We start from the raw sequence: 10,121 nt of genomic DNA, 5'->3' as shown, positions 1-10,121 counted from the left end.
GTGCATCGCCTACAAAAGCTTAAATTGCTGCCCTTGCATCGCCCGAGATATGCTTTTAGGCACACGAGCACTTATGATATAAACCAACAGGGCCAAAAATAGTTTTATTACGCATTATTGTAATAGTGTAAATAATCCCAATTAGATGAATTAGCTTTTAACATCTCCATATATTTCTATTAGGTTTTAAACAATCTAACTGTTATTTATCCTAAACCATTTATTATTACATACCCTCAGCTTTTAATACCTATATTTATACTGTAATGCACAATTCAGCCCTGACTAGCTGCAATGTATTATCTAATAAAGTATCTAGCTAAATTGTGAGCGGAGTTCCCCGTCATTCGGGTCAAACCCCGAGGGAAATATAGCCAAAGTCTTCCCCATCAACTCTGAAGTCCTACAGGGAGACACTTTAGATCTCTTTCAGATTACCATATGTGTGGTCCTAGTTGCTTCGGAACACTATCTTACCATCGATCTGATGATTTTACCTAGAAAAGGCCACAGACGAACTTTAGAAGACCCTGAAGAAGTTTCTCTGGTTGTAGCTGATGCTGACGATGCCACTTTACTGGAAAACACCACGAAGCCCTGTGCGTTGCGTTGGGAAGAGACCTTAGCTCATTCCAAAAAAAGAAACTAACTTAGATTATAACCCATTCAAGTTCTAGAAGAATTAGCCATCGCAAAAGTTGTGATCTCTGGAAACATGAAAGATATATCCCATACATTTGACAGTGGAACGTGAAAACTCCTTGGTTTGTTACAGTAAGTGCATTGAACAATGAACAAAGGCAGCTGACAGCTGTTAGCCCAGGAAAGGGTTGAAAGAGTGCATTTGTGCTCCTCAAAAACAAACATCTCTAAATTCCAATTCGATCGGATGCGGAACCTCCCTGAAACCACATTCGGGTAAGTGGAGCTTCCTGGGTAACTATCACGGTTATTATTATTATTATTATTATTATTATTATTATTATTATTATTATTATTATTATTATTATTATTATTATTATTATTATTATTATTGTTATTATTAATTATGGCAGACAACAGGACACACAATTCATGTTTGAAAACTCTTTTTTTTCAAACTCTCAGGAATATAATGTCCAAAGGATACTGCTTTACGTTTTGGTTTATGCATACTACATTACTCAGGAGGATAAAGAGACCTTCAATTATCTTAGCAAGGCAATAATGCACGTTAAATAAATCGCCCATCTTATAAACGCGCCTTTTGACAGAGGACGGAAGGAGCTTGCCCGGGATTGTAGTCACACTGGTTGTCGTCCTACTCGCGATTCAAGCGAACGTAAGCACAATCCTCGTCCTTCTTCGGTTCACCTTTTGCCCATGCGTTATAACGTTCCTTATTCGACCTCTCTGCTGATATACCGTCAAACCAAAGCAACTGGCTATCGCGTCGCTTCATGCTAAGCCTAAACCAAGGTTTCCCCATGAAGGTGTTTTCCTGCTTCGATTTAATTATTGAGAGGTCTGCTAGCATTTCCTGGCATTTCTTTCGAGCATCGTCCAGTTTACCGGGTCCAGCACTTGCCAGCTTATAGCAATATTTGTCATGTTCCATCCAGTTTTTAGGACAACCTAGACAAACGGAGTAAGTGCAAACATAAAATTGATGACACGACAGTTCCATATAGTTGGTGATTGGGGATTGCAAAGGGTCGGATTATAATGCTGCTGTGGTGGTAACTTAACAAAATCATCCTCATCGTCGCCTGCAACTTAATTATCGTAGACTGAAAGGAGCCGCTTGGGCATTGTAAGTATCACTGAAAGCATCGGCGTAATAAGTCTCTTCAGTGCTGGTGATAAAAACTTGCCAAGAAAAACGGGACAATTCTGAATTATTTTTGTAAAATGTAAAAATGCCTTTTCTTGTATTCGTAAAAAAATGATAGTCGTTACGAAGGAAATCTTGACTGAGCAGTTTTGTCCATCTCCAACGTAACCTTCCTTACAAGTGAAGTTCTATGAACTAATGGTGTTGTTGCACACGGCCACATGGCTGAAGTTATGTTTTCCTGTTGAACACTCGTCGATATCTGGCAACACATTCAACAAATTAGTAAAGTCGCTGCTTACTTTCAATTCGCAATAACACTTGTCTTTAAATTACCTCAAGAATCCCCAAAAAATGATAAAATCACAAGCGGATCCGGAGGGGTTGAAGGGGCTGGACCCCCTTGCCCCCCCTCCCCTCCCCTCCTTGAGCAGCATTTTTACCTGGTTATTATTTTGTTTGATTTTGCATAACAAAAATAACAGAAAAACATAAGATTGTTTTTACGTAGTTGTTCCACTTCCATCAGGTGACTGCTGTATTTCAGGCCTGTATATTTCATGCCTTCTCAACGCTTCTCAAGCCTGAGAAATGCTGGAAATGGCATGTTGGAGGAAACACATTTTTTTTGGGGGGGGGGGGGGGATTGTTGTTAGAAAGGTAATAAGGTGTACAATCCTCGATTTCAGAAATTCCTGTAGCCGCGCCTGTCAAGATGATTGTTTACTAAAGATTATGCTACTGTGTTGTGACTTTTTCATATATTCTGTTCTTAAGAGTGACGTGGCACAGTTGAATGTGGATTAGTCGATCTATTAAAATCATTGACCGCTTCACATGCATCTCTGCAAATGTTATCTAATGCGTAACAAGCTCAGTATTAAAAAAGACACAATGGCAAAACAAGGAGGAGGCTACGAGCCCGCTTTCGCGAACATGTGCAAGACGTGAAAAAAAAACAAGGAAGCATTGAAACCGCTTGTCTTTGCTCGACATCGCAGCCTGCCTGATCATTGTGGCCAACAAAAAGTGTTCGGTGGCCGAAATTTTCTAATCGGCTTCCTCTCTCTCCCCACCGCATTAACGAACGCTTTTCTTACAACTAATTTATTCTTGTTATTCAAGTTTTTATATCCGACCAAAATGGCGTCGCTCCATGCATAAAATGCTAACGACCCATAATTCCCGAGTTCTCTCTAACGAAGGGCTCACCTTTCAAATTTCTTTTCCGAAGTTTGCGATGGTCAATTTAGCACATCAACTCAGTTGATTAACCCTGTTCAGGGTTGAATTTGGATTGGAAGATTTAAGCTGTTTAATACCTTCTTTAAAATGTGCCGAGGTAAAACCAAGAGGGCACAAGCAACGATAACTTTTGTTTGTAAGTCCAGATTCGCAGGTGCCTCCATTTTGATAGCGAGCTTTATCACAAGCGTTCTTGAAAGAAAAAAAAAAGAATGACAACATTCCATTTGGGTGTGTGATCTTACTTAGCTGATACAAAAGTCCGTAACCAAGACGTGCCGATGTTCGATGGAATGCAGATTTTCAGTTTAAGGTGTTATTTATTTTCAAAGCGGCTACTGCTATTTTACGTTTAGCACGGGCCATCGCTCGCGTAGCTACCTGATTTTGTGGCCCAATCAGAAGGCTTGTGGTCATCAGACTCAATCTGCTTGGGCATTATTTTACAGGACCTGTATTCCAAATTTACATATAGCCGTAATCTGATCTGTCAACTCCAACTAAAATAGGAACGATTCGCATTTCTGGGTTATGGAAGCGAACAAAGGGTAAACATGGTTAAAATGCAGACTTCAGACTGAAACAACGCTAACTCCACAACGCATTCAAATTGACACACTTCGAGGATGATGTATACTCCTTCAGAAGAATGCAAGAGAATATCATGCAAGTGTTCCTTTAAATTGTTTCATTTCTCAAACTGACGGGTCTGGCTGGCCATTTCTGACAAAAGAAAAGTGCCCTAATTTAACGTGAAATGCGGGCTAACGATAAAAATGACAACAAGAACAACACTTCATTAACTCTTCTACAAGCTTAAATATATATAAATATGGAAAAAAAGAAAAAAAAAAAGGAACTAGAATAGTGCACAAATATTGAGTCTGGAGGCTAATTAACCGGGTAGTTTTTTTTTTTTTTTTTTTTTTTTATTTATATATATTTAAGCTTGTACAAGAGTGAATAAAGTGTTGTTGTTGTTGCTTTCTACTTGACAGAACTGACTCTGGAAAAATAACAAAAAATATATAAAAAAAATTAAAATCCTATAACTATAAAGGCAAATATTTGACCTAATCTGGCCTAAACAAGGTTTTTTGCGTAATATAAGAGGGTATAAGGTTAGGGTTGGTGAATGGTAAATCCTTTTAAGGCCCAGTCTGGCCGGTCAGTTCTGTCAACTGAAGTAGAAAGTGCCCTTACTTTGCGCTTTGCACTGACCGTTAAAGGCCTGGCGTAGCCAAGGAGTTGACAAAAGATAATCGAAAGTTATAGGACCTTATAGGCCTAAAAAATTGTCTTTGGAGTTTAGAACAATAATTATAATGATACTATAGAAAGAAACAAATGTCCATGCATATATAGCGCAACTATGAGTTATGTTCGACTGTTTATTTCCAATACAACTGTAACAGTTCAATGACAGTGTTTTGGAGTAACGCGGAGCATGATCTTTTGCGTGCACGGCAAGTCTTTTGTAGGCTCCCCACAATGAAATCTGAGCCTTGTGTATTCCTTTCGTCAGTTTCGCTTTGTGTTTCTTGCTCCCGTAAATGTAATACACACATGGTTCATAGAAAAAAAAGCCAATTCAATTCCACCTCCAAGAACCCAAGTAATAGCTCCAAATGTAATAGTATGTTAGCCTTCATTCATTTCTCAGATGCGTTTTAGCTCGTCGTTCCGAAACACGTTTTTTTTGTATTCTGCTTATACAAGACAGACAAGGCATGCTTTCGCGACCTTTTCAGGTCAAACTGTTTTGCCAGGGAAGCTCAGGAGATATCATTGTCAGGGACTTCTCTACACCTGATTGTGAATGAACTTGCAACTGTTTAAAGGGACAGTATCTAAGTTCAAATGGTTTGTTTGGGACAGTCGTAAATGTTGCTGCAAGTTATATTTTAAGTTGAATTTGGCCTTGTAATTGATACCTGGATTGTAGAAATTTGATACCCCTGCTCCTTCCCCCCCCCCCCCCCCCCTCCCTCTCCCCCTCCTCATGATAATTATTGCACCGTTCCTTAGTACAAGCTCGTCCCCAGAGTCCACTTTCCTTTTGGTTAGCACCAAGAACAAGGACTCTGGCCACTTCCAAGGCAGGATGTCCGCAAATCACGGACTTCCAGCACGTCTACGCACGGTCAGAAATTTGAAACAACAGTGGATGGACCTTCACTACGACTGCGCATAAATTGGAAGTGGCCAGAGTCCGTGATCTTGGTGCTGAGCTGATAAAAAGAAAAAGCGGACTCTGAGGACGAGATGGAATTAGCAGTGTTAACACAGAAGGACAAAATGACTTAGGAACTGAGCGAAGGAGCAAGAAAGACAGTTTAACATGAAAATAAACGAAAATTTTGCTCTTACTTGATGCGTGGTAGACGTAATCCGTTTTGTCGACAAGTTCGTTCTCATGGCTTTTATGACTGGCGTTGTTCAGCATCCCTGCCTGTCTTGATTGACGTTGAAATTAGTCCTCACGCAGTTGGGGTCCTGATAACATCGCAGCTGACACATGTCAAAATCGTGAACTTGTCAGGTTCATCAGACTCTTGTGCGCAAAGAAGAAGAACTCTGGGAATCGAATGCAAGTTCCCGACCAATAACCTAGCTGGACAGATTTAATTAACAATAGATGTTTTCTATCCCACAATGGGACCCTTAAGACCTTCGTCGGTCAAGGTGACGAGAATGGAACCAAGCGACAGCTAGCATGAACGACACGTGAACGATTTGGGAACAACCGTCCGAAAAATATATGAAAGTAACATTGAAACTCTAAAAGAGGAATTACTTTGCAACTTCACACTTCAGGAAATGTCTCACTTCTTTTCGCGACATGACCGCCTTTTTTTTTACTAAAGAGAAAGGTTTCAAAAGATTCGAGAGGATGAGACGCTGTAAGAGCATATTCCGTTTTCATTAATGGGAATGTCTGTTTTTATGGTTCATTATTAGCTTGGAGGGAATCTCGGGTTTGTTTGTGGTGGAACACTTTTAATGGTGTTTTATTTGTTGAAGGAGGCGTAATTCCAAGATCATCATCAATGAAAATTCTACTCAATCGATTAAAAACCTTTAAAAACCTGCCCGTGTGGTCTAATTCTTCACTTCGCTTCTACAACACAAGTATTTTGAAATTATATCACGCAAGGAAAACTCGACCACCGGTTTTGTTTCAGTTGTAGTTTGCTATTTATATTCTATTAAACACCAAAACATGTAAGGGTTAGACAATGAACGTGAGTATTCTGTGGCATATAGTGCCTCGAGCATAGATAGCCCTTCAACCACAAATCGGGGAGCCAGAATGCAAAATTGAACAAGTAGATAAAAAAGAAAAGAAAGAAACATCTACCGAATCATGAGCAACCACATCTCTTGTTATTAAGCACGGTGAGATCACTCTTTGTTTTTTTTTTGTTTTGTTTTTTTTCTCCACCCTAAAAAACTGTGAAGTGGAAGTTGGTTTTGTTATTTCGGTGATTGATCTCTTGCTTAAGTTATCTAAACCGAAAACTTCAAATAAAATTGACATTGTTTTAACTGCAAGTTGTTTTTGTTTAAATTAGCAGCCTGTAATTAATTAGTATGCTCTACTTTCTCATTAGTATGCTCTAATTTCTCATTAGTATGCTCTGTTTTCTCATTAATATGCTCTATATAGAGCATACTAAGTAGGCTTTTACACAAAGGGAAAAAAATAATAATAATCATTTCCCTTAAGTGCCCGCTTCTTTACATAATTTAAGGCAGTTCATGGGCTTATAGGGTACACAAATACTGGGCGCTGATTGGCTGAGTGGGTGTGACCATATTCTAAGGAAATTTAATATATTGGAATAGCTCCTTTTCAGTACACAATTTGAACAAATTCATCTTTCAACTGTTAGGTTTATTGAATTTTCGAAAAGCGGTACACTTAGCGATAGTTGCAGGTGAGTATTTACCTACGGTACTTTTTGTCCACCGAATTACATAGGACGTTTTTCGGTTATCCAGTGGGTTATACCTTATACAGAGGGTTGTGCCAGGGGCTTGCCTCTCCCATACAGGCCCAATGAGTCTACCTTTGCACGTATCTTTTTACTTTTAGAACGCCACGAGTTCTTTAGCTCTGCACGTACTGTTTTAAATCGCCAATCAGAAAAGAACAGAAACAATGTATGTAAATTGTGCAAATTCATGTAAATTGATGTAAATGTGAGTCTCCTGCTAAAGAAGATATAGTACATAGGGAGGGTCCTACTCATGGGCTCCTGGTTGTAAACAGTTACTGCGGATGATCCGTTTGAAGGTTATAACGGTTAAGTTGATTCGGCATCCTGTTTTAGTTCGGTTTATGAGCGTGAAGCACGTACACCATGAATTGAACCGGACAATAAATAAAGAACTAAAGTTAAGGTTCACATCAATTTGTAACCAGGCCCGGGTTGCGCGAAGCATGTTTAGCGCTAAGCAGTGTTAAATATCATGAAAACCTATAGGTTTTGACGCCTGTTGACCAACGGCTAGCGCTAACCAGTCTTAGAGCAACTGGCTCCAGGTTGACAATCAATCACAGTTTAATGCTACTCTAGCTTGAAGAAATGTGAATGCTGCTTAAAACGGCGAGGTCATATTATTACCAACCCTAAGCATCCCGCAATGACGCCGTTTACTCTATCCCATGCGGTAGACAGTAACAGACCTTTAGATCGGAAGACGAGGACCACTAAGAGTACGAGTTTTCCGTACTCAGTATATGCATAAGGCTTGGAGGCCAAAATGTTTCGAAGTGCGCGTGCTCGGAGCGGAAAATTCGTACTCGTAGTCGTCCTTGTCCTGCGATCTAAAGGCCGTCCCTAATGATGGTGATCATGACAGAATAAACTGATCAGACAGACCAAATGTCAGTCTCGTGCACTTTCACCAACAGGCGGCTTTTCTTTAAAACGAGACCTCTGCTTTGACATAGAATGGAATTATGGTATATAAATACCTCCCACGCTCCTTTGAACCGTGATGCTGGCGGCCTTTTACCTGACAAGTAAAATATGCGCCACTTCATTTCAGACCAAATATGCGCTACTTCAAACCTAAAAACCTCGATTCCATGTCGGATAGATTAAGATCGCATACATTAGGAGCGTGCTAATGAGATGCAAGTTACCCTGACACCTATTTGCATCTTCTTAAAATATAAAGAGGCTAATTGCTATTAATATGCACACTTTTTCCTTTTTTTAAACATAATTGTCTAATTGTTTGTTTAAACATAATTTATTGTACGGGTCGAAAATTTATGCTACGAAGGAGTTGTCACAACGCACGGGTAATCTATTCGCATGCAGTAGGTTCATAACACAAAGGAAATGATTACAAAAGTAATTCCAATTAGTAAGCCATTACTACGGGATTGTTTCCGTTTCCTGCATCAGTGCTTTCGATTGTTTCAATAACAATGGCATTAAATGGGCTGACGTGACAGTTTGCCCATGCACAGAGACGTGAAACTCCGCCTTTAAAGACCCTGAGTGTTTTGCCGGTCGGAGTTGAATTCACGACCTCTCGCGTGACAGCCCGGTGCCCAACCAACTGAGCCACCGGTGGGCGCTATGATTACCCAAGCTATATCCAAGGACAGTATATATTTATTTGTTTGAGAAAAGGATGAACTATTTCGAGCCTCCTTAAGTGCAAGGATCACCCAGTTCTTTTGTCTACAAACCCGCAATTCAAGTATACATTTCTTTTATGAAGGAGCCAGCCAAAGATCCGACAAAAGTATTAATCCAGTGACAACACGAAAACATGGTTTCATCAAGCTTTTATTTCAAGTGACTCGTCTTAAATCGGTAATATTTAGCAACTATTCACCGAAGTGGAGGTGGCTAGTGGTGGATATTTACCTCGCCGCTTCGCAGCTCGGTAAATGTCCATCACTAGCGACCAACACTGAGGTAAATAGTTTTTTTTAGTATATACTGAGGCAGTGAGATAATAACATTTTTGGGCCCAAAATCAGTGCAAATTGCACAGAGGTGAATAGCAAAGGATATCCTGAGTTTGAGTAGCCAATCAACGTGCGAGTTTAACGCTTTCCTCTGTTTTAGTATATAACCTATACTTAGCTATCCCCATCCTCGGCCGTGGTTTAACAAATTCAATTGGCGACGTTTAATAATTTATGAATACTTTATATCAGCTCTCTCTTATACATGAAACTTATTCGTGACATTTCATGCAGCCATTAATTTAGCTATCGAGCTTTTAACGAGGTCGGAGTAGATTCGATGTATATGTAGAGCAGGCGTAGCACAATTGGACGCCAAAAGTCGAGCCGACCCTGAAGTGTGTTTAAAGGTATCTGTGCAGTTGCTTACTCTCTGATGACGATCTCTCAAGCATCAGAACACTTCCTCCTTCACCATGCAAGCTGATAACACTTACTCTAACTATTAAGTAGACAGTAAACTCTTCAAACATGAAACTGAAAACGTATTGTCTGCCCAGGTAGGGACAACCTTGAAACCGAAGAGGAGAAAGGCAGCATACAATGAAACACAGGACCCATTGCCTTGTGCGCTAATCGCAGATATTCGGAAACATAGAAAGGAACAAAGATCAAGTCACTTCACTTGTTGGACGGCTTCTGTCAAAATCTTACGCACTTGGGCGTAGATAGTGTGTCCTTAAAACACCTGTCGAATGTTCATTGAAGTCAACGCTTTGAGTTTGAACCAATGAAAAGTGATAACTTGGAAGGGGGGCGAGGGTGGGGGGTGGGGGGGGTCGATGTTCAATCAAAGAGACCCTCTTTCGAGCAGGTACCCGTATTATTTCAATAAAGAGTGGTTGTCTCAACTTATTCATTTCATTTTCCAGGTAGTCGTTGATTCAAATCCTTTGGTGTCAAATTGGTGAACTATTCGTGTCAAATTCTACTCTTTTGGTCCTATAGGTAAAAAAATCAAAGTAAAGTCTGCTACGAGCCTAGAAGGCCGGCGCTTATCTCCGGTTTCTGTAGCAGGAAGCGACTAGGAGTATCTCTACTCCCCCCTGGATCGCAGAGTTGCCC

At 40.1% G+C, this 10,121-nt stretch overlaps 1 protein-coding gene across 1 annotated transcript; it reads right to left on the bottom strand.

The window, feature by feature from the left end:
- Nucleotides 1-1,300: 1,300 nt before the first annotated feature.
- LOC138002675 (CD209 antigen-like protein B) lies at nucleotides 1,301-5,504 on the bottom strand. Its single transcript, XM_068848675.1, has 2 exons — nucleotides 5,429-5,504; nucleotides 1,301-1,614 (listed from the first exon to the last, which is right to left on the bottom strand). Exons 1-2 carry the CDS (start codon nucleotides 5,502-5,504, stop codon nucleotides 1,301-1,303), a joined length of 390 nt encoding a protein of 129 aa, XP_068704776.1.
- Nucleotides 5,505-10,121: the final 4,617 nt, after the last annotated feature.

The sequence above is a fragment of the Montipora foliosa genome, chromosome 5 (genome assembly GCF_036669935.1).
Source record: "Montipora foliosa isolate CH-2021 chromosome 5, ASM3666993v2, whole genome shotgun sequence".
Classification (NCBI taxonomy): domain Eukaryota; kingdom Metazoa; phylum Cnidaria; class Anthozoa; order Scleractinia; family Acroporidae; genus Montipora; species Montipora foliosa.
Note: the sequence above shows the minus strand (reverse complement) of the source record. Positions and strands in the feature narration are given on the sequence as shown.

Excerpts from the sequence above, each read along its gene's own strand:
- LOC138002675 (XM_068848675.1), bottom strand. The coding sequence starts at position 5,504 with ATGCTGAACAACGCCAGTCATAAAAGCCATGAGAACGAACTTGTCGAC. Across the intron at positions 1,615-5,428 it reads TTACGTCTACCACGCATCAA|GTTGTCCTAAAAACTGGATG; the intron begins GTAAGAGCAAAA and ends CCGTTTGTCTAG.